General features: G+C 43.6%; 1 protein-coding gene across 1 annotated transcript in view; it reads left to right on the forward strand.

Moving 5' to 3' along the window:
• mctp2a (multiple C2 domains, transmembrane 2a) overlaps window positions 1–23,761 on the forward strand; it is a 101,589-nt gene that overhangs the window by 6,781 nt on the left and 71,047 nt on the right. The window contains exons 3-6 of the mRNA XM_063197482.1: window positions 719–778; window positions 4,958–5,038; window positions 6,263–6,369; window positions 14,212–14,288. Coding sequence (XP_063053552.1) covers window positions 719–778; window positions 4,958–5,038; window positions 6,263–6,369; window positions 14,212–14,288 — 325 coding nt within the window. The remainder of the gene's footprint in view (window positions 1–718; window positions 779–4,957; window positions 5,039–6,262; window positions 6,370–14,211; window positions 14,289–23,761) is intronic.

Consider the following 23,761-nt stretch of genomic DNA (forward strand, 5'->3'; position numbering starts at 1 on the left):
TATGCATGAAGGCTATACATTTACAGAATTGTTTTTTTGCAGATGTAATACCAAATCTAGTATTGCATTGACTGTGTACATTGAAACTAGGTGTACATAATGTTGTAAAATCAGGCATTGACTAGATCAGTGGTTCCCAACCTATGGGTCGGGACCCACCTTATGGGTCGCCAAAGATCCACAGGGGGTCGCGGAGCCCTCTTGATTTTAAGGGGTTTCATTTTAAATATCTGTAGGCCATTTTGAATAAAAGACAAAGCATTAAACTAATAAATGCATAGAAGCAACACATTTTAAGTGCTACATGAAACATTTATTTTATATTTGACCAAAGACGAATTGGGGAATAAAATAACTAAAATTAGTTTTCGCAGGAAACAGAGGGCATCTTGTGACTCCGTCTCGTGCGGGCGCTCGCGTGGTTGGGTCACCAAAGCATACAATAGTAAAAACATGGGTCCCTTAAGAAAAAGGTTGGGAACCACTGGACTAGATTATCAAGTTGTTTTGAAGATGGGATATAATACGATAACTATAGCTTTGTTAACCATAATGATGCACTAATGTTTTATTCATAAATGTCTCAAAATGTTTCATGCGAGTTGAACGCATGCAGCAATCTAATGCATGTACAGTATAATACAATCACAGCAATCATAGGGGAGTCCATGACTCATTGGTTATTATAATAACACACTGCCTATTACTTTCCCAACAGATTCCTAATGAATCCAGTGACTACGACACAACTTCCCTCACTGATCATCAAGAACAGGGTGTAAGTCTTTCTCTCTTATGGTACAAACAGACAAACAGGTAAACATGCCTGTTTTAGAGCGTAAGTCTTCCTCGCTCATGGTAAACATGGCTTTTTCAGACTGTAAGTCTTCCTTTGGTATGATAAACATCACTGCTTCCTGTCCGCATTCCTCTTGAAACTTGCTTTTCTTCTTCAGTAATGGTTCGGTGACCTGGCTTAGGGAGCTAGCTATATGAAAGGTTAAGGTTATGAGCCGGCAGCTATGCAAGGTTAAGGTTATGGGCTGAGGCTGGACTCGACATGACCTTGTATGTGTTTGGGAACCGGTGATGGTTTAGTGATGTTGTGATGTTGCAGTATAGTTATTGAGGTGGGTATTGAAAAACAATGCAACATTTCAACACCAGAATGCATGGTGCATATTTTACCACATTGAATTAATGCAAAGCTGCATATGTAGCAGCCATACCAAGACAGGTCAGTAGGGGGCAATACTACTCAAAAGTACAGTAACTACACTCTGTCTAAAATAGAGGAGGTGATTACCAACTAATTAAGCAATACTTTTAAATGACATAATATACCTTTGCTGCGTGTTGATTCGTTTCATTTTCATTGGGACATTGTTCACATAACTTGTTGTCGTCTCTCGTCTACTTGTTGACATATATTTAGATACTCATGGTCCCATGGTCTACCCATCAACCCCTGCCTTCCCATTGTATGGAAATTCCCTTTAATTACATGAAATATTTAGGGCACAAGCACATAATTGGCTAAGTGTAGGCCCGCGTTCACATCGCTAATTTCCGACTCCACAGATGACAGAACCGGCTCTGGTTATAACGGGCAGGACAGTGACTAGCCTACAGCGTGACTTTCGCATTGGCTTGTCGTCAATTAAAATACATAAAAATCACCGCATGCACACACACCCATAACAATGTATGAGCTGAAAAGATATGAAAAACAAAATGACAGGGCCAAATTAAACTACATGAAAATAGCCCAGGGGCATGACAATAAGATGAACATCAACTGCATGTCTAGCGGGCACGGTGGCCACATGAAATGGAACAGACATGCCAAGTAGGCAACCTGAAGTTCATGAAGGGAGTGTCTGATAATTGCTCCAGTGTCTGCGAGTCGGGTTAAAGTGTCACCTTTTTTATAATATCAGTGAGAGCGTGCAGGCAAGATAATCTGTGCATCGTGCGCAGCGTGGAATGATTAGATTCGAGTACGCAGACGGGCTACGAGAGGGAGTGTGCGCGAGAGAAAGCAACCTGTGCGAGGCTGTTCCGAGTTTTCACACAGCGCGACTGATTAACAGAGAGCACGATGGTTGGTTTAGTCAGCAAAACCATGACGAACATCTCCCTGAAATCACTGAAATCAGTTTATGACACATGGTTTGTCTAGGAATTAAGCAAAACACTATCCCTCAATCAACAGACCCAAATCCACGAACCCAGCTCACACTACAAGGGGTGTAGGGGTTGCCAAAATCATTCTTAAGTGGTAAATTGTAAACCTTGATACATCCGTTATGTACAGACTGGTCGATTCAATCCATTCCAAAGCAGCCACACACTAGTTGCAGGTTAAGCCATCAAGTTTCAAACATTAGCGATCCAATTTCAAGCATTCCACTCTCATTTGGACATGCTGCAAATAGTAGCCGCTATTCCAATGCAGACACCATTTAACGCTCAAGAAAAAAAAAAGTTTCATGACGGGCATAGCCTACACTGTAACAAATAGCTGTTTATTTACGGCAATTCTGCAACAGCATTCTACTGTTTTTCGAAAAAACAGACAACTACTGTGAAAATATTACTTTGAGTCACATATTGAGCATAAACAGTAAGTACTGCACAATAGCAGTATTCGCCGTTGTGGAAAAAACTAGAGATGCACCGGATCCTGATTTTTAGGATCCTGCCGGATACCAGATCCACTGAATAAGATCCTGCCGGATCCGGAACCGGATACCGGATCCTACAAAAGGGTTGAAACATATAGTCTACTCGCACACGTGGGCCCTTTTTATTACGTTGGCGCAAACTATTTTTTTAGACTCATTGGCTTATTGCCACACTGCCTGCAATAGCCGCTTCCAAAGGGATTTCACTCCATGCAGTGATTGGGGTTGTGAAAGACTGAAAAGCCTAGGCTAGACATGCACCAGACCCTGATTTTTAGGTAACATGCCGGAAACCGGATCCACTGCTTAAGATCCTGCCGGACCCGGACCCTGTGAAAAACTCTATTATCCTGACGGATCCGGAACCGGATCCGGTGCATCTCTAGAAAATAACAAGTGGCAAGCACCATTGAAACCCACTCATCCTCCACTTGTCCGTGATCACCATCAAACTTCAATACCACCTGAAGAACTGAAGTCATTCTGACTGGTTAAAGATTATCTGATACTATCAAGCATGATGAAACAATTTCTAAGGAAACTACAATACTTAAAAAGTGCTTGATGCAGCAAAGTGTGAGTAGCACATGCATTTTGATAGTGATGAAAGTGTGAATGGCTGAAACATTTTAAGAACTTGTAACACTCTTGCAACAAGCAGCCCCATCTAAACCAATCTGCTAATCAGTGCCTGGCCTCACCTGAGTAGGGCTGTTATGCCATTATTCAATTACGGGCGTCACCTGCCAAGGGCCTGATGACTCTGGTCACATGGTACTCTTGCACCTGTATATAAATCTGGACTATCAACACTTCAGTTGCTTGCCTGCCTGCTGGCTGGCCTGCATGGCACAGCATAGCACTTGTTTGCCTACAAGCTTGCCTACAAGCTTGCTTACATGCTTGCTTACATGCTTGCACACTTTCCTCTTTGTGAAAGCTTGCTGTATGTGGCATCATTTGTGGCATTGTTGCATATAATGTGCCTGCTGCAAATTAGGCATTGCTTTGAGAGCTAGCTTGTAGTGCTGCTTGTTTGCTGTGCTACTTGGTGCAAAATATTTTTTTTAGGACTGACCAATGCTATATTCATCATTGGCTCATCAAGAGATACAGTAAAAAGCCCACCTTGCACACTATCATTGTAACAGCACTGCGTACTCTGAAATTTTATTCATGCCCACACTTTCAAAGGACCACCGCAAACCATTTTCTCAATACAGCATAGCGTCATAGTATCATGCTCAAGGCACTCCAGTCATGGTGAACGATGGGAGGGTGGGGTGGTAACATGGCCAGGGTACCACAGTTATGGAGAATGATGGGTGGGGTGGGAAGTTGCCATGGCCATATTCATGAATACAACTATGACCCAGTATTTGCCTGTCATCACACAGTACAATTCAACTTTTTAACTGAAATGTACTGTTATTTTTCTGTAGAGTACTGTTATTTAACAGTTCAATTGCTGCTGAAAAAATGTTATATACTGTGATACATTAAACAGCAATGAGCTGTATTTGATTTTTGGTGTGAAATAACAGTAGAATTACAGGTAAATATAATTGCCAGTAACTGCCGTTATTTTGCAGGGAAATTTTCTTAGAGTGTACCGTTTTGATCATACAAACTTTTTTGAAAGAATCTAGTTCTACCACAGATTGTATAAAGTTCTACCTCCATCAAAGTTTGTTAACATTACGCGGTCATTTAGCGCACATGACTGAGGAAAACAGACAAATCTATTTTAAATATATTCTCTGGATGATTTCCAAGAATGAGGCTAGCAATAGGCCTACTAGCCTGCATACGGCAAGATCATATGAGCCCGAGCCAAGATGCCACAGCGGGCAAATTAATAACCAAATCGCCTTACCTTCAAACGTTGTCTTGATCACAGAACTTCACAAGTATTCCACTTACATCCACATGGTTTAACACACCCAAATCACAAGCCATGTGGATTTGTGCTAACATTGTATTGCTAATTTTTATCAGAATCCAAATGGTCTACACTTGCTGCCAGTGATGCTGGTGGTGAGTGACTACAGACATAAAAAATGTTACATTTTACAGCTGTTAAGGTGTCGGGATGATAGGCTATAATATTATGGGCTGCTGCTCATTTGTGTTCCTTTCACGTCTCTTACAGCAGGCTGTTGCACGCTCATTTATTTTCACTGTATAATAGACCTAAAGAAGGCCCACACGATAGGCCTAGTTTATTATTTTATTAGCCTAATATTTGGGAACTTTTTTTTTCATTACAGCCAAGCTACGCCGGATTTCCGGCGCGGCGTCGGGCTGCTATCACTTCTTTCGAGAATTTCTCTGATGAGATAAGATACAGGGTACAGTATGTGGTTTTCTTCCTTGTATGAAATCATCAATATTTCTCTGATTTATGTGAAGTAGTAGTTAATGATTAAGAAATGAGAAATAATACTTACATAATTACTAACTCTTGATTCACTAAGGGTTAACTAGTGTTAAAATAAGGCTTAACTAAGGCTTAACTTTGCATATGAACAGTTACATCAGCACACACAAACCATTTACTAATGCTAGTAGTTAATGATTAAGAAATGAGAAAAAATACTTACATAATGACTAACTCGTGATTCAATAAGGGTTAACTAATGTTACAGTATGGCTTAACTTTGCTTAGCGAACAGTTACATCAGCACACACAAACCATTTACTAACGGTAGTAGTTAATGATTAAGAAATGAGAAATAATACTTACATAATGACTAACTCGTGATTCACTAAGGGTTAACTAGTGTTAAAATAAGGCTTAACTAAGGCTTAACTTTGCTTAGCGAATAGTTACATCAGCACACACCATTTACTAACGGTAGTAGTTAATGATTAAGAAATGAGTAATAGTACTTACATAATGACTAACTCGTGATTCACTTAGGGTTAACTAATGTGAAAATAAGGCTTAACTAAGGCTTAACTTATGCTTAAAAAGGGGTACTTATTATAAAGTGTTACCGTCTTCTCTCTTCCTGGTGGATAACTACAATGAAGTGTCATATGTGTTACAGTATACGTCTGAACACAACAGTGAAACAAACAGACACACACACAATTTTTTAGCAGTTCAGAACAAAGTGAAGCACACACTAGTCTATCAGGGGATACTCATCACTGGGCCTCTTGGTGATTGATGACAGTGTGCTGTGTGAAGTATGAAACCCATTACTATGTAATTTTTAACACTATGAACTGATTTTATTGAAGAAAAGGACCCCAGGAAGAATAGCTGTGGCATTGCCACAGCTAATGGGGATCCAACAAATAAACAAATAAACAAATAAACAAATGTACAGACACTTCCTAGTGAAGTCAAATAACCACGAATGATAATTTGGGCTGTTTTGGTTGTTTTTTAAGTTAATATTTTTGGTAGTTTGGTTTTTTTAAATATTGTGGCATCTCTATTTGAATATCATGCAAAATTCTGAGCATGATTTCACAACATATTCCACTTGGACAATAGAGCTATGGTGCAGAGATGTTTACATTTGCAAAGGGGTTACACAGTAGGCATGTTTGATTCCCAACAGATTCCTAATGAATCCAGTGACTACGACACAACTTCCCTCACTGATCATCAAGAACAGAGTGTACATGTAAGTCTTACTCTCTTATGGTACAAACAGTCTGTTTCAACGTTTAGGAATTCCTCTCGTGGTCAACATGCCTGTGTTAGAGCGTAAGTCTTCCTCGCTCATGGTAAACATGGCTTTTTCAGACTGTAAGTCTTCCTTTGGTATGATAAACATCACTGCTTCCTGTCCGCATTCCTCTTGAAACTTGCTTTTCTTCTTCAGTAATGGTTCGGTGACCTGGCTTAGGGAGCTAGCTATATGAAAGGTTAAGGTTATGAGCCGGCAGCTATGCAAGGTTAAGGTTATGGGCTGAGGCCGGACTCGACATGACGTGTATGTGTTTGGGAACCGGTGATGGTTTAGTCTAAGTGACCTTGCTGTATAACACATATGCATGAGCAAAACACCATGGTGAATTAAGGGTTCCTTCCTCGTTTATGGATGTAAGCCAGGTCATAATGATTGACAGATGTATAGACATGGTTATAACATTGATACCACATATGTGGTTGAAAGAAAAAACAGAGGAAATGATCAAAAACCAACCAAAACACAATTAGATACAATTAATCAGATGAATCTTCATTCCTCGAGAAAGACTACTTATGCAGGGGTGATAGTGAAAAAAAATCCTGAGCCTGAACTGTTTTCCTGTTCCAAATGGGGGCGGGGGGTGGGGGGAGGGGGGCATTCTAGGTTTGTGATGTTGCAGTATAGTTATTGAGGTGGGTATTGAAAAACAATGCAACATTTCAACACCAGAATGCATTTCTGAAAACATGGTGCATATTTTACCACATTGAATTAACTCAAAGCTGCACATGTAGCAGCCATACCAAGACAGGTCAGTAGGGGGCAATACTACTCCAAAGTACAGTAACTACACTCTGTCTAAAATAGAGGAGGTGATTACCAACTAATGAAGCAATACTTTTAAATGACATAATATACCTTTGCTGCGTGTTGATTCGTTTAATTTTCATTGGGACATTATTGAAATATTTAGATCACAAGCGCATAATTAGCTACGTGTAGGCCCGCTTTCACATCGCTAATTTCTGACTCCACAGATGACAGAACCGGCTCTGGTTATAACAGACAGTGACTACTGCGTGACTTTCGTATTGGCTTGTCGTGAATTAAAGTACATAAAAATCACTCGCGTGCACTCACACCCATAACAATGTATGAGCTGAAAAGATATAAAACACAAAAAGACAGGGCCGAATTAAACTACATGAAAATAGCCCAGGGGCATGACAATAAGATGAACATCAACTGCATGTCTAGCGGGCACGGTGGCCACATGAAATGGAACAGACATGCCAAGTAGGCAACCTGAAGTTTATGAAGGGAGTGTCTGATAATTGCTCCCTGTCCGCGAGTCGGGCTAAAGTATCACCTTTTTTGTAATATCAGTGAGAGCGTGCAGGCAAGATAACCTATGCATCGTGTGTGGAATAATTCGATTCAATTACGCAGACGGGCTACGAGAGGGAGTGCGTGCGAGAGAAAGAAACCTCTGCAAGGGTATTCCGAGTTTTCACACAGCGCGACTGATTAACAGAGAGTGCGCTGGTTGGTTTAGTCCGCAAAAACATGATGAACATCTAGTTGCAGGTTACGCCATCAAGTTAGAAGCATTAGCGATCCAATTTCAAGCATTCCACTCTCATTTGGACATGCTGCAAATAGTAGCCGCTATTCCAATGCAGACAATATTTAACGCTCAAGAAAAAAAAAGTTTCATGACGGGCATAGCCTACCGTTTTGATCATACAAACTCTCTTGAAAGAATCTAGTTCTACAACAGATTGTATAAAGTTCTACCTCCATCAAAGTTTGTCAACATTGCGCAGTCATTTAGCGCACATGACTGAGGAAAACAGACGAATCTATTTTAAACATATTCTCCCGATGATTTCCAAGCATGAGGCTAGCAATACTAGCCTGCATAAGGAAAAATCATATGAGCCCACGCCAACATGCCACGGCAGGCAAATTAATGACCAAATCGCCTTACCTTCAAACGTTGTCTTGATCACAGAACTTCACAAGTATTCCACTTAAATCCACATGGTTTAACACACCCAAATCACAAGCCATGTGGATTTGTGCTAACATTGTATTGCTAATTTTTATCGGAATCCAAATGGTCTACACCTCCTGCCATGATGCTGATGGTGAGTGACTCCAGACATAAAAATTGTTACATTTTACAGCTGTTAAGGTGTCGTGATGATACAATGTTATGGGCTGCTGCTCATTTGTGTTCCTTTCGCGTCTCTTACAGCAGGCTGTTGCACGCTCATTTATTTTCACTGTATAATAATGAAGGCCCACACGATAGTTTATTATTTTATTAGCCTAATATTTGGGAACTTTTTTTTTTCAATACAGCCATGCCACGCCAGATTTCCGGCGCGGCGTCGGGCTGCTATCACTCCTGATTATGAGAATTTCTCTGATGAGATGATAAGATACAGGGTACAGTATGTGGTTTTCTTCATTGTATGAAATCATCAATATTTCTCTGATTTATGTGAAGTAGTAGTTAATGATTAAGAAATGAGAAATAATACTTACATAATGATTAACTCGTGATTCACTAAGGGTTAACTAGTGTTAAAATAAGGCTTAACTAAGGCTTTACTTTGCTTAGCGAACAGTTACATCAGCACACACAAACCATTTACTAACGCTAATAGTTAATGATTAAGAAATGAGAAATAACACTTAACTTACATAATGACTAACTTGTGATTCAATAAGGGTTAACTAATGTTACAATATGGCTTAACTTTGCTTAGCGAACAGTTACATCAGCACACACAAACCATTTACTAACGGTAGTAGTTAATGATTAAGAAATGAGAAGTAATACTTACATAATGACTAACTCGTGATTCACTAATGGTTACTAGTGTTAAAATAAAGCTTAACTAAGGCTTAACTTTGCTTAGTGAACAGTTACAACAGCACACACAAACCATTTTTCTAACGGTAGTAGTTAATGATTAAGAAATGAGAAATAATACTTACATAATGACTAACTCGTGATTCACTAAGGGTTAACTAATGTTAAAATAAGGCTTAACTAAGGTGTAACTTATGCTTAAAAAGATGTACTTCTTATAAAATGTTACCGTCTTCTCTCTTCCTGGTGGATAACTACAGTGAAGTGTCATGTGTACTACACTATACGTCTGAACACAACAGTGAAACAAACAGACACACAATTGTTTAGCAGTTCAGAACAAAGTGAAGCACACACTAGTCTATCAGGTGATACTCATCACTGGGCCTCTTGATGACAGTGTGCTGTGTGAAGTATGAAACCCATTACTATGTACAGACACTTCCTAGTGAAGTCAAATAACCACTAATGATAATTTGGGCTGTTTTGGTTGTTTCTAAGTTAGTATTTTTGGTAGTTTGGTTTTATAATATTGTGGCATCTCTATTTGAATAGCATGCAAAATTCACAACATATTCCACTTGGACAATAGAGCTATGGTGCAGAGAAGTTTACATTAGCAAAGGGGTTACACAGTAGGCATGTTTGATTCCCAACAGATTCCTAATGAATCCAGTGACTACGACACAACTTCCCTCACTGATCATCAAGAACAGAGTGTAAGTCTTACTCTCTTATGGTACAAACAGTCTGTTTCAACGTTTAGGAATTCCTCTCGTGGTAAACATGCCTGTTTTAGAGCGTAAGTCTTCCTCGCTCATGGTAAACATGGCTTTTTCAGACTGTAAGTCTTCCTTTGGTATGATAAACATCACTGCTTCCTGTCCGCATTCCTCTTGAAACTTGCTTTTCTTCTTCAGTAATGGTTCGTTGACCTGGCTTAGGGAGCTAGCTATATGAAAGGTTAAGGTTATGAGCCGGCAGCTATGCAAGGTTAAGGTTATGGGCTGAGGCCGGACTCGACATGACGTGTATGTGTTTGGGAACCGGTGATGGTTTAGTAGTCTAAGTGACCTTGCTGTACTGTATAACACATATGCATGAGCAAAACACCATGGTGAATTAAGGGTTCCTTCCTCGTTTATGGATGTAAGCCAGGTCATAATGATTGACAGATGTATAGACATGGTTATAACATTGATACCACATATGTGTAGTTAGTCTCTTGGTTGGAAGAAAAAACAGAGGAAATGATCAAAAACCAACCAAAACACAATTAGATACAATTAATCAGATGAATCTTCATTCCTCGAGAAAGACTACTCATGCAGGGGAGAGTTGAAAAAAATCCTGAGCCTGAACTTTTTTCCTGTTCCAAACGGGGGTGGAGGGAGGGGGGCATTCTAGGTTTGTGATGTTGCAGTATAGTTATTGAGGTGGGTATTGAAACACAATGCAACATTTCAACACCAGAATGCATTTCTGAAAACATGGTGCATATTTTACCACATTGAATTAACTCAAAGCTGCATATGTAGCAGCCATACCAAGACAGGTCAGTAGGGGGCAATACTAATCCAAAGTACAATAACTACATTCTGTCTAAAATAGACCCCTTTAGAGTTTGTATACAGGTATGACGTACAGTAATTTGGCTGTGTGCGCACCGCTGCCTCAAAATCGTCCATGCTCCAGTCACTTGTACAGAGACTCGACAGGTGTTTTTTTCCAAAATAAGATAACAGATGCTCGCGCTAACTTCAGATATGCAGTGGGCACCACAGACACGGGCATTCCTGGCGCTGTCATCAGTCCAGTCAGTAGTTTAATGTCTTGTAACAACAAACATCTCCTATGCTTCTAGAACAGCCTCTTCCCTCTCAAAATAGCACAAGTGTACTTTTCGGAATCTCTATTTTTTATCAACGTACACGCTTCAGAATGGCAGTTTTTCTCTCTTTAGTGTCTGCACTGTCACCCAGCATTACATACAGAATCACCACTTCCTATTTCACCTAGGCCTGCAGTTCTCCTAGTGGCTGCTGTCGAGATAGGGCTCTGAGCGCAGCAGCCCGTTCTTTCTGAATTGAGTCTGCACTCCCCCTAGAGTGCAGTACCACCCAGAAAAGTGGAGTCTCTCGTAATATCCTTACAATATCTCTGGTGTGTTTGAGTCAGCTATGCGCACACATTCATGAGGACGCATTCCACTCTCATTTGGACATGCTGCAAGTAGTAGCCGCTATTCCAATGCAGACCACATTTAACGCTCAAGAAAAAAAAAGTTTCATGACGGGCATAGCCTACCGTTTTGATCATACAAACTTTTTTGAAAGAATCTATTTCTACCACAGATTGGCTGTTGCGCGCTCATTTTTCACTGTATAATAATGAAGGCCCACACAATAGTTTATTATTTTATTAACTTAATATTTGGGAACCTTTTTTTCACTACAGCCATGCCACGCCAGATTTCCGGCGCGGCGTCGGGCTGCTATCACTCCTGATTATGAGAATTTCTCTGATGAGATGATAAGATACAGGGTACAGTATGTGGTTTTCTTCATTGTATGAAATCATCAATATTTCTCTGATTTATGTGAAGTAGTAGTTAATGATTAAGAAATGAAAAATAATACTTACATAATTTATAACTCGTGATTCACTAAGGGTTAACTAGTGTTAAATAAGGCTTAACTAAGGCTTTACTTTGCTTAACGAACAGTTACATCAGCACACAAAAACCATTTACTAACGGTAGTAGTTAATGATGAAGAAATGAGAAATAATACTTACATAATGACTAACTCGTGATTCACCAAGGGTTAACTAATGTTAGAATAAGGCTTAACTAAGGCTTAACTGTGCTTAGTGAACAGTTACATCAGCACACACAAACCATTTACTAACGGTAGTTAATGATTAAGAAATGAGAAGTAATGCTTACATAATGACTAACTCGTGACTATCTATGCTATCACTCCTGCTTATGAGAATTTCTCTGATGAGATGCTAAGATACAGGGTACAGTATGTGGTTTTCTTCCTTGTTTCTTCCTTCTTCCTTACTTCCTGTCTTCTGTGGTCATGTATGGTTTGGTGTGCTGGGGCAGCAGCATTACTGCAGAAATACACCAGCGGCGATCTGAGCGAGGCGAGCGACGGAAGTAATTGACTTTGTATTGAGTAGCGCGACAAAAGCGATTCTGGAGACTAGAGCGATTTGCGCGACGAGCGCGACAGTTTAAGTTGAAATCTTTTCAACTTTCTATGACGCGGTTCGGCGACAAGCCGCGACAGCCAATGACTGTATAGAGGTCAGTGACCACAGCCAATGGGAATGCTTGAATGCTTTGCCTTCTGCCTGTACGGACATATTCTAGTCTCCTCAATCGTTCGTATCGCTTGCTGCTGCACTCTGTCGCTTGAATCGCATCGCGCCTGGTCTATTCGCGCGGTAACCGCAGCTGAGGCAAAGAGGCTGAACAAGCTAGTGAAGAAGGCTGGCTCTGTTCTGGGCTACAGCCTTGACACCGTGGAAGTGGTGGGTGACAGGAGGATGATGACGAAGCTGTCATCAATCCTGGGCAACATAAATCACCCTCTGCATGGGACAGTGGCAGCCCTACTGAGCCCACTGAGCAGCAGACTCCTCCATCCGAACTGCAAAACGGAGAGGTACCGCAGGTCCTTCCTTCCTGCTGCAGTAAGACTGTACAACACCAGGTCCCTGCGGTAGCTGGCGGTGATGATGAGGATGATGATGATGATGAATATGATATGATGAGGATAATGCTTAGGTGCCCCCCTTTTTTATACTTAATTTATTATTTATTACTTTTTAGTCTATTCCTCCTCCTATGATGCTGCTAACACTGCTAACGCTGTACTAGTACCTGTGTTTTTAATGCACTTTTATTAATGTATTTATTTGGACAGAAATATCTCAATTTTTTATAACGCTAACATTTTATCAATTTATAACCCCCCCATATATTTTTAACCTCCTGTTCCTGCGTCTGTATGTATGTCATCTGTTTTTAGCATAAACTGTATGTATGTTACTGCTGCTGCAACACATGAATTTCCCCATTGTGGGATAATAAAGGGCATACTTACTTACTTACTTACTTACTTACTTGTATGAAATCATCAATATTTCTCTCATTTATGTTACCGTCTTCTCTCGTCCTGGTGGATAACTACAGTGAAGTGTCATGTGTGCTACAGTATACGTCTGAACACAACAGTGAAACAAACAGACACACAATTGTTTAGCATTTCAGAACAAAGTGAAGCACACACTGGTCTATCAGGTGATACTCATCACTGGGCCTCTTGGTGATTGATGACAGTGTGCTGTGTGAAGTATGAAACCCATTACTATGTACAGACACTTCTTAGTGAAGTCAAATAACCACTAATGTTAATTTGGGCTGTTTTGGTTGTTTTTTAAGTTAATATTTTTGGTAGTTTGGTTTTATAATATTGTGGCATCTCTATTTGAATAGCATGCAAAATTCTGAGCATGATTTCACAACATATTCCACTTGGACAATAGAGCTATGGTGCAGAGATGTTTGCATTTGCAAAGGGGTTACACAGTAGGCATGTTTGATTGCATATGCTACTGTTTACCCCACAGAGCCCAACCTCTACACAGAAAATGGGCATGCGCGTGCACGCACACACACACACACACACACACACACACACACACACACACACACACGCACACACACACACCCACGCACACACACATGCCGCACAAACACACACACCACACGCACACATACACACACACACACACACACACACACACACACACACACACGAATACACACACACACACACACACACACACACACACACACACACACACACACACACACACACACACACACACACACACACACACACACACTCACATGTATGCTGACCATGCTATTGTTTTCCCCACAGTCGTCCAGTGCAGACCCCATTCCCAGCGCGGGACAGAAGGTGCAGTACCTGCTGACCATTAACCTGAAGGAGGGACGCAACCTGGTGGTGAGAGACCGCTCAGGTAAGACTCCCCTATATACACACACACACACACACACACACACACACACACACACACACACACACACACACACACACACACACACACACACACACACACACAAATACTGTATGTATGTATGTACTAAACATAAACAGACACACACGCGCATGCACGTAAAAAGACACTCACACACTCAGCGGGCAACATTGCTCAGGTAAGGCTATGTTCAATCATCAACTATCACACACACGAATGCACACATACACGCTCTCGTGTGTGTGTGTGTGTGTGTCCGCCTGTGTGTATGTGTGTATGTGTGTGTGTGTGATAAAGAGAGAAAGAGGCAGTCAAGGAGAGTTGTGAGGGAACAGTATGCCATTCAGAGTTGTGAGTGTGCGTGTGTGCATGTGTTTGCACACGCGAGTGTGGTGGCACATGTGTGCGTGTGCGCGTGCGCGTGTGTGTGTGTGTGTGTGTGTGCGCGTGTGCGTGTGTGTGTTGAGGCAGTCAGGGAGTGTTTATGCTGTTGGTTCAGGAACAGGAACAGTATGCTCGCCATCTGGTGCTGCCACATTCCTGATGGAGCTCTAGCTGTAGTTGTGTTGTGTTCACTTCAGACACACACTTTGTTTTGCTGTTTTTTTGGTATGCGACACTCGCGCTCCCAAGTTCCCATCTCGATGACAGATGGCCAACAGACAGGCAGCTCTCTCCCTCCCTCCCCCCCAGTCATCTCACCTGCAGGGTCCCCTCCTGTTTCAGCTTGTCCTAACTGCCAGCAACGCGACAAAATCCGCCCCGTCCCGTTTTATACCGTTGGACTCTCCTAACACGAGCGCGATGCAACAAGTCGTGTTGCTCTGCGTCTGTTTTTACCACTTTGTCTGTTTCTATTTTGCGTTGCTTGGTGTTGCCATGCTGAAGCTGGTGGAATTTATGTGACACTTCCAGTAAACATTACAACTACAACGTCAATACAAAACAGTGAAGGGATGGAATGTGAATGCCAAACATCTGAAAGTTGAAAATAATACCGTTGGGATTTGAAAGGATTATTGATGCAGGCTAGTACTGAGCATGACGTATCAAAAGTAGAATATACACAGTAGACGGTCACACAGGAGTAGAGTAGAGTAGAGTAGAGTAGAGTAGAGTAGAGTAGAGTAGAGTAGAGTAGAGTAGAGTAGAGTATCATTTATTAATCCTGAGGGAAATTAAGGTGTCCAGTAGCATACATACATAAATACAGAAAGACACAAAGACATTACACACGAGATTCAAAATCGGGAAAAAGTGTCCACAGTGTCCAGGTGTAGTGTTGTTCTCCTGGGACACACAGTATTGCAGACAGACAGTTCACCTGCAGTGTACTCTCTTCTTCGAGACAAGCATCTCAACCTCATTCACCTGCTGCCCCTGCTGCTGTTTAACCCCTTAGAGCAGCACTATGGCTCTCTGTAATGTCACAGCAATGTTGTTAAGCATGTTCAGCAAGTGAATAGGGTCGCCGGCGACCCCTGCTGCAGTAAGAGGTTACGCCCTTAGCGTAGAGCCGCTGATATAGCCTTTCTCGACACCGAAGTGGTAATGACCAAGTCTTATTTGGTTACCTAAGACTTGAATTGTCATACCAATGTTGTTACGATGTAGTTGAGTGTTTTCTGCAAAGAGCGAATAGGTGCGTCGACGGGCCAATCGGCAGTAAGAGGCTACGGCTCTCTTAGACAGGAGACACCCATGGACAGGACCCCCATGCATAACGACATGCTGCTATGAAGAAAGCAGACCCTCATGGACCGACATGGATAAAGACCATGGACGTACAGTATAGTCTGGTTAAGACAGGACACTATGTAGAACGGCGCACCCACACACAGGCATGGGTAACGACAGCTTGGTACTAAGAAGCTCACAGACAGCCCTTACGAAAATCAACCATGGTGAACCATGATTTCATGTTTTTTTGAGCATGGTTCGGCATGGCTTTTGGTTTGACTATGGTTTAACTATAAAATTCCCCATGGTTTTACTCTGAAAGCTAACCATGATTTTACCACGGTTTGTAATTACTCATTAAGTTACACTTAGTTGCCGTTTTTTTATTCAACGCACATATTGGAAACAGTCATTGGAGCAATGTGGGGTTAGGTGCCTTGCTCAAGGGCACTTCAGTCATGGATGGAGGTGTAGGAAGAGGTAAGGCCGGGTGGTATTCGAACCTGCAACTCTGTGATCTTCAGAACAACTCCCTAACCATCACACCACGGCTGCGAATCATACGTTTTCATGTTTTTTTGGATGACCATAAAACCCACAATTAACCATGATCCATGGTTAGTCAGGAACCACAATTGTCAAGGTCACCCTCAAAAAAACATAGATAAGCCATTGTGATACTACTGTTCGTTCAGAGTACTTAGAGAAAACATGGTTACTACAAGGCTGAACACAAGCCAGATAAGCTTCATATCTGAGAACAGGTGATCCCAGAGACAGGCATGCATGGGTAGAACCAGACCGCTATGAAGAAAGGAGACCCCACAGGCAGCCATGGGTAAAGACAGGCTGCTACTGTACCGTATATGAAGAAAGGCGGCCCCATTAAACAGACATGAGAAAAGACAGGTTGGTGTATGAAGTAGTGTGACCCCACACACAGGCAAAGCCAAGCCCACAGACAGGCACAAGTAGACTGAAGACAAGCCAGATAAGCCTCATATCTGAAGACAGGCAATCCCACAGACAGACATGGGTAAAAGCAGGCCAGTATGAAGACAGGCAATCCTACAGAAAGGCATTGGTAAAACCAGGCCGCTATGAAGAAAAGAGACCCCATTAGACAAGCATGTGTAAAGACAGGCTGATGTATGAACAAGTCCGACAGGCGGACAAAGTTGCGTCCGTCTATGCACTGCCGCCTTGTGGAATTACAATTGGGAGAAAGCGTTTCAGACGGACGGACCCGACTGACAGACCGATCGACAGACAGACCGACGGACGGACATAACCTCTTATAGAGATGCTAGGACGCATCTAAAAAGGGTGACAGGTCGTTACAAAGAAAGCCCATTGACAGGCACAAGTAAGCTGAAGACAAGCCACTATGAAGACAGGCGATTCCACAGAGAGGCAAAGACAGGCTGCTGTGAAGAAAGCCGACCCCATAGTAAGGAAACTCTTCAAGACAGGCATCCAGACTTGCAGGTATTATGACCCCATGCACAGTGCAGGTATGCATACAGCACATTAACCCCTTAGAGCAGCACTATGGCTCTCTGTAATGTCACAGCAATGTTGTTAAGCATGTTCAGCAAGTGAATAGGGTCGCCGGCGACCCCTGCTGCAGTAAGAGGTTAAGCACAGAGAACTGCTAACTATAAATATATGTCGCCTACAGATAACTGTAACAGACAGGTGTCCCCCACAGATAGGCCATCCAGGAGACAGGCAGCTACATATACATACACACAGGGCAGGGGGTTCAGGTGGTTGCGCAGGTTCATGCATTTCTGTCTCTGGTTTCGTTGAGCTCCAATTCTGGGACTTGACCACAGTGTGCCACAAGCACCCCACTGTTCACCCGCGGATACCCCTTTATGTGGCTTCTTCTCTTCCATTACGCATTCAGTACCCCACGGTTACCCCACAAATGCCCTCTTGTCTTCTATTATGCATATAGCACCCCATGGTGGTTACCCCACAAATGCCCTCTCCTGTCTTCTATCGCCCATTCAGTACACCAAAGATTCTCTATTCTGATATAGATCGTCTCTGAGTACACCACAAGTAGCCTCCCCTTTTCTACCACCCTCTTTGCACCCTGCAGTTACCCTCCAAGTGGCCTTCTCTAGCCCCCTCCTTGCACCCCACAGTGAGCCCACAGGTGGCGTACCCTTAACTCCTTCTCGTTTTTTTTTTTTTGTCTTGGGGACCACAGTTGAGGGCTCGAGTCACATGCATGTGCCATGTGTGATTTGGGCTCCGCCACTTCACCGTACCCTGATTGCTATATGGGGACCCGAACGCACCACAGCTGACCCTGTGTGTGTGTTCGTGTGCGTGCGTGTGCGTGCGTGCGTGCGTGCGTGCGTGCGTGCGTGCGTGCGTGCGTGCGTGCGTGCGTGCGTCTGTGTGAGTGTGTGTGTGTTTGAGGATCACACTTTGGTTTCCTATGATCGATTTCTTTGGCTTGTTTATGTAAGGAAACGGCATGACAGCAGCTCTGCTCCTAAGGGAAGGTCCACAGGTCTGTGGCTGGGTCACACAACTCTACAATGTGTTTGTGATTTATTTTTTGTCCTTTCTTTCTTTCTTTCTTTCTTTCTTTCTTTCTTTCTTTCTTTCTTTCTTTCTTTCTTTCTTTCTTTCTTTCTTTCTTTCTTTCTTTCTTTCTCCCTTTCTTTCTTTCTCCCTTTCTTCCTTTCTTCCTTTCTTTCTGTTGAGTAGCATATCATGACTGAAGCTATTTTAGTGAGCTGTCTACGTCAACAAGAATGGGTGTGTGAACACACACACACACACACACACACACACACACACACACACACACACACACACACACACACACACACAGACACACACACACACACACACACACACACACACACACACACACACACACACACACACACACACACACACACACACACACACACAGGCATGCAGTCGGACCAGAAACACAGACAGACAGACAGACAGACAGACAATCAGCATGTGTGAGTGCTGAAATTGCCGTGTCTTGCCCAATCACCTCACAGATGAAAAGAACACACAAAGAAAAAAGGAAACAAAGAAAAGAAAGTCACAGGGAAAAGAGGAGCGAAAAAAGAAACGTGTTTGACCTGCTATGCACAGGTTCACCAGGGGTGGAGGCGTACAGTACATGTCACCTGACCAGCCTGTTCTATTTAGCATGAGGGGAAGTGGTATTATTAAGCCAATATTAGTGAGGACGTATGACCTCGGCCACAGTAGCAGTGGTCTAGACTCCAGTAGCTGACTACCACAAGCTACATTGCATTGCATAACACTGCAGTAAGTTACACTACAGGCGATACAGTGCTTTCTCTCTCTCTCTCTCTCTCTCTCTCTCTCTCTCTCTCTCTCTCTCTCTCACACACACACACGTCTGAACCTGAGCCTGTTTGTTACTAGACTGCGGTGAGTGTGGTTTGCTGTGACAGTATCTCTTTTGTTTGGGGTGGCTATTTGCATAGCGGTAGCAGCATAGCCGGTCGTGGCGTGTGGTCCTCTGTCATGTTGACCGATGCAAATAAGCAATGGCACTCCGCAGGGGCTTGGCCACAGTTCAGCCCTCAGACCTGTCAGAGGTGGTCTCACTTGACTGATGTTTCAGTGTTTCTTTGTGCGGCTCAAATTTCGGAAAAGGTCTGACTTTTGGTCCCAACGTGTTTCTTTAACTTGGCGGCCTGGGTGAATATTGCAGAGAGCTGGCTGATTTTCCCTGCGATAAGAGCTACACACTACACTATTATTATAACATTGTCTGTCATTTGACAACCATACCTGTTATTGCATGCATGCTTTCTGGTATTAATATTTATCTTTACTAAAGAGTATAAAGTGTGAATTGAAATTGTTGATAGTGAGGGAAAATGTGGGAAAAGGTCACAGGATAGGCCCTAGTAGTACCTGTCTTGTGAGGTTGTCCCCTTTGTTTGATATTGCCATTGCATGTTATGATCCACTCTACCCTTGAGGGCTTCTCTGTAAACAGGTGTGTAAGTGCTGCCCTCTCCTGGCTTCAGTGTCGTATGACAAGAGTTTTTGCTTGTGCAATTTCCAAGTTATGGCAAAATTTCCAAAACCTATCACACTTTCTTGTCTCCAATCAGCATTTTTTTAATAGAAATAATTTTTGTAGTAAGACGTGGGGGAGCACATGGTGGCACTTTGGTAAAAGGTGGACTGTTTTGATATGGTGATCAGGATGCCATGACCTCTAGTGGTGATTGTAATGAACTGCACTAAACAAATGATGTCTTGCCATCCATTCGCACTTTGTTTTTTTATGGTGACGGTGGCATGCAACGATTCCATACACATCGTCATTCAGTGATTCTGTCTGTCATTCGGTTGGAAACCATGGTTCTGTTGACCTCATTTAATTAGATACATTTTATCATTGTGGGTTGTATGTACAGACTGTTGCCAGGGTCTATTTACAGGTAAATCTAATCAAAATGGAACCAGTGTGGGAATGACTTGAAACTGGAGCTGGATGGTTGTGAATGAGTCCCTAACTGCTTCATATCCACATGTGGTTTTGTGACAGATGGGCAACTTCAACTTGATAATGCATTCCAGTTAACACAGTAACTCACTCTAGTAATTATTTTTATTTGAAGGAAACTCTCGCACACAAACACAAAAATACGTTCAGAGTTCATCCTACCCCAGACCCGGACCTCCTCTTCCACCCCCTCTCCTGTGCCAAGTTCTACTGCCACTGTCATCCCAGGTCCTCTCCCCTCTTCTCCTCTCCTCTCCTCTCCTCTCCTCTCCTCTCCTCTCCCCTCCTCTCCTCTCCTCTCCTCTCCTCTCCTCTCCTCTCCTCTCCTCTCCTCTCCTCTCCTCTCCTCTCCCCTCCTCTCCTCTCCTCTCCTCTCCTCTCCTCTCCTCTCCTCTCTCCTCTCCTCTCCTCTCCTCTCCTCTCCTCTCCTCTCCTCTCTCTCCTCTCCTCTCCTCTCCTCTCCTCTCTCCTCTCCCTCTCCTCTCCTCTCCTCCTCTCCTCTCCTCTCCTCTCCTCTCCTCTCTCCTCTCCTCTCTCCTCTCCTCTCCTCTCCTCTCCTCTCCTCTCCTCTCCTCTCCTCTCCTCTCCTCTCCTCTCCTCTCCTCTCCTCTCCTCTCCTCTCCTCTCCTCTCCTCCTCTCCTCTCCTCTCCTCTCCTCTCCTCTCCTCTCCTCTCCTCTCCTCTCCTCTCCTCTCCTCTCCTCTCCTCTCCTCTTCCTCTCCTCTCTCCTCCTCTCTCTTCTCCTCTCCTCTCCTCTCCTCTCCTCTCCTCTCCTCTCCTCTCCTCTAGATATTTTCTTCCCGTCAGGCTGCCTGGAGTTGTTCGCTGTCAATGTCTGGCCCCGTCAGTGTGTGTTTCTGTGTATATGCGTGCATACATGTGTGTGTGAGTCTGTGTGTGTGCGTGTGCCTACGTGTGCGTGTGTGTGTGTGTGCGTGTGTGTGTGTGGTTGTGTGGTTGTGTGTGTGTGTGTGTGTGTGTGTGTGTGTGTGTGTGTGTGTGTGTGTGCGTGTGCCTGTGTGTGTGTGTGTGTGCGTGTGTGTGTGTGTGTGTGTGTGGGCTGCTGCAGGTCCTGCCTGACTGGGTGAGATGTTCATTTGCAGAGGGGAGTTGACAGGCCTGACGCACACGCACACACACACACACACACACACACACACACACACACACACACACACACACACACACACACACACACACACACACACACACACACACACACACATTCATCCCTGACAGCCTGTCCCCACAGGCCTTTTGTCGTATGATTCCAGACTCCCTGCAGCTTTTCTCAAGCACCCCTTTATCCAGGCAACACACACACACACACACACACACACACACACACACACACACACACACACACACACACACACACACACACACACACACACACACACACACACACACACACACACACGCAAACCCCTTTATCCAGCCCATACAAATGAAGCCGCCTCCCCCTCCTCTTTTACTCCCTCTCATGTCTTTTTCTTTTTTTTTTCTTTCTTTTTTTTTTCTTTCTTTCTTTCTTTCTTTCTTTCTTTCTTTCTTTCTTTCTTTCTTTCTTCTCTTTCTTCTCTTTCTTTTTTTTGTATTTCCTTTTTTCTCTACTATGACTTTGTTTTTCCTTTAAATCCTCTATAGACAGTTTTTTCTGTTTTTTTTTCCTACACCCGGTCTGTCTGCCTTGGCTGGGAAGCAGTTTGGCTTAACCCCTCCATGCTCTGTATACCACCCCCATCTCTAGCCCCCTCCCCCCCTTTTTTAACATCACTTCCTTCCATCTCCTCTGTTTCATCAACCCCTCTCCACTCCTCCATCTCCTGTCCTCCCCTTTCTTCCAGCCACCCTTCCCGCATTCTCTCAATCCACTTCTCCTGTCCTCTTTATCCCTCCACTCTCTCCTCTTCATCCGTCCATCCCCCCTTGTGCTTCCCCCATCCCTCCATCTCCATGCCCTGTCCTCTCCATACCCCTGTCTACTATTCCATCCCCCTCTCCTGTCATCATCCCTCCATTCCCTTATTTTTATCCCACTCGCTTGTCCTCCAGAACCTCTCTATCCCCTTCTCCGGTCCTCTCTTTTGTCCACTCTCGACTCTTCCCTTCCTCTACCCCCATCTCCTGTCCTCTCCTCCTCTACCCACTCTCCTCTCCTGTCCTCCTCTCCTCTGTATCCCCCTCTCCTGTCCTCTTCTCTGTATCCCTCTCTCCTGTCCTCTCCTTCTCTCTATCCTGCTCTCCTCTCCTGTCCTTCTCTTCTCTGTATCCCTCTCTCCTGTCCTCTCTTCTCCTTCTCTCTATCCCGCTCTCCTCTCCTGTCCTTCTCTTCTCTGTATCCCTCTCTCCTGTCCTCTCTTCTCCTTCTCTCTATCCCGCTCTCCTCTCCTGTCCTCTTCTCTGTATCCCTCTCTCCTGTCCTCTCTTCTCCTTCTCTCTATCCTGCTCTCCTCTCCTGTCCTCCTCTTCTCTGTATCCCGCTCTCCTCTCTTGTCCTCTCCTTCTCTCTATCCCGCTCTCCTCCCTTGTCCTCCACTTCTCTCTATCCCTCTATCCTCTCCTGTCCTCCTCTCCTTCTCTCTATCCCCCTCTCCTCTCCTGTCCTCCTCTCCTCTGTCTCATGGTTATTGAGTCGTCTCTCCTGCTAACAGGCTTTGGAGATTAGCACCAGTTGCTCCTGCTTTCTGGGGAGGAGAGAGGGGACTTGATGTGCCAGTAACCCCCGGGGTGCACGCACATGACACACACACACACACACACACACACACACACACACACACACACACACACACACACACACACACACACACACACACACACACACACACACACACACACACAAATGCCCACTCGCTCACCCGCCCAGCCTTTTCTGCTCCATCTCGCTAACCAGTCATATTACACACACACACACCACACACACCACACACACACACACACACACACACACACACACACACACACACACACACACACACACACACACACACACACACACACACACACAGTCACACATGTGCTCACACTCCCAGAAGCTGACACTCTTGAATGCAGACCATTAGGCAGCCTCTCTGAATGGCCTCCTGGATAATCAAAGCATATTAACCCAAAGGAGCCTACAGTGGGTGGTCCTGAAGAGATTCATTTCACATCTCTCTCTCTCTCTCTCTCTCTCTCTCTCTCTCTCTCTCTCTCTCTCTCTCTCTCTCTCTCTCTCTCTCTTTATTTGAATGTA

This window comes from Engraulis encrasicolus, chromosome 4, assembly GCF_034702125.1.
Source record: "Engraulis encrasicolus isolate BLACKSEA-1 chromosome 4, IST_EnEncr_1.0, whole genome shotgun sequence".
NCBI classification, from domain to species: domain Eukaryota; kingdom Metazoa; phylum Chordata; class Actinopteri; order Clupeiformes; family Engraulidae; genus Engraulis; species Engraulis encrasicolus.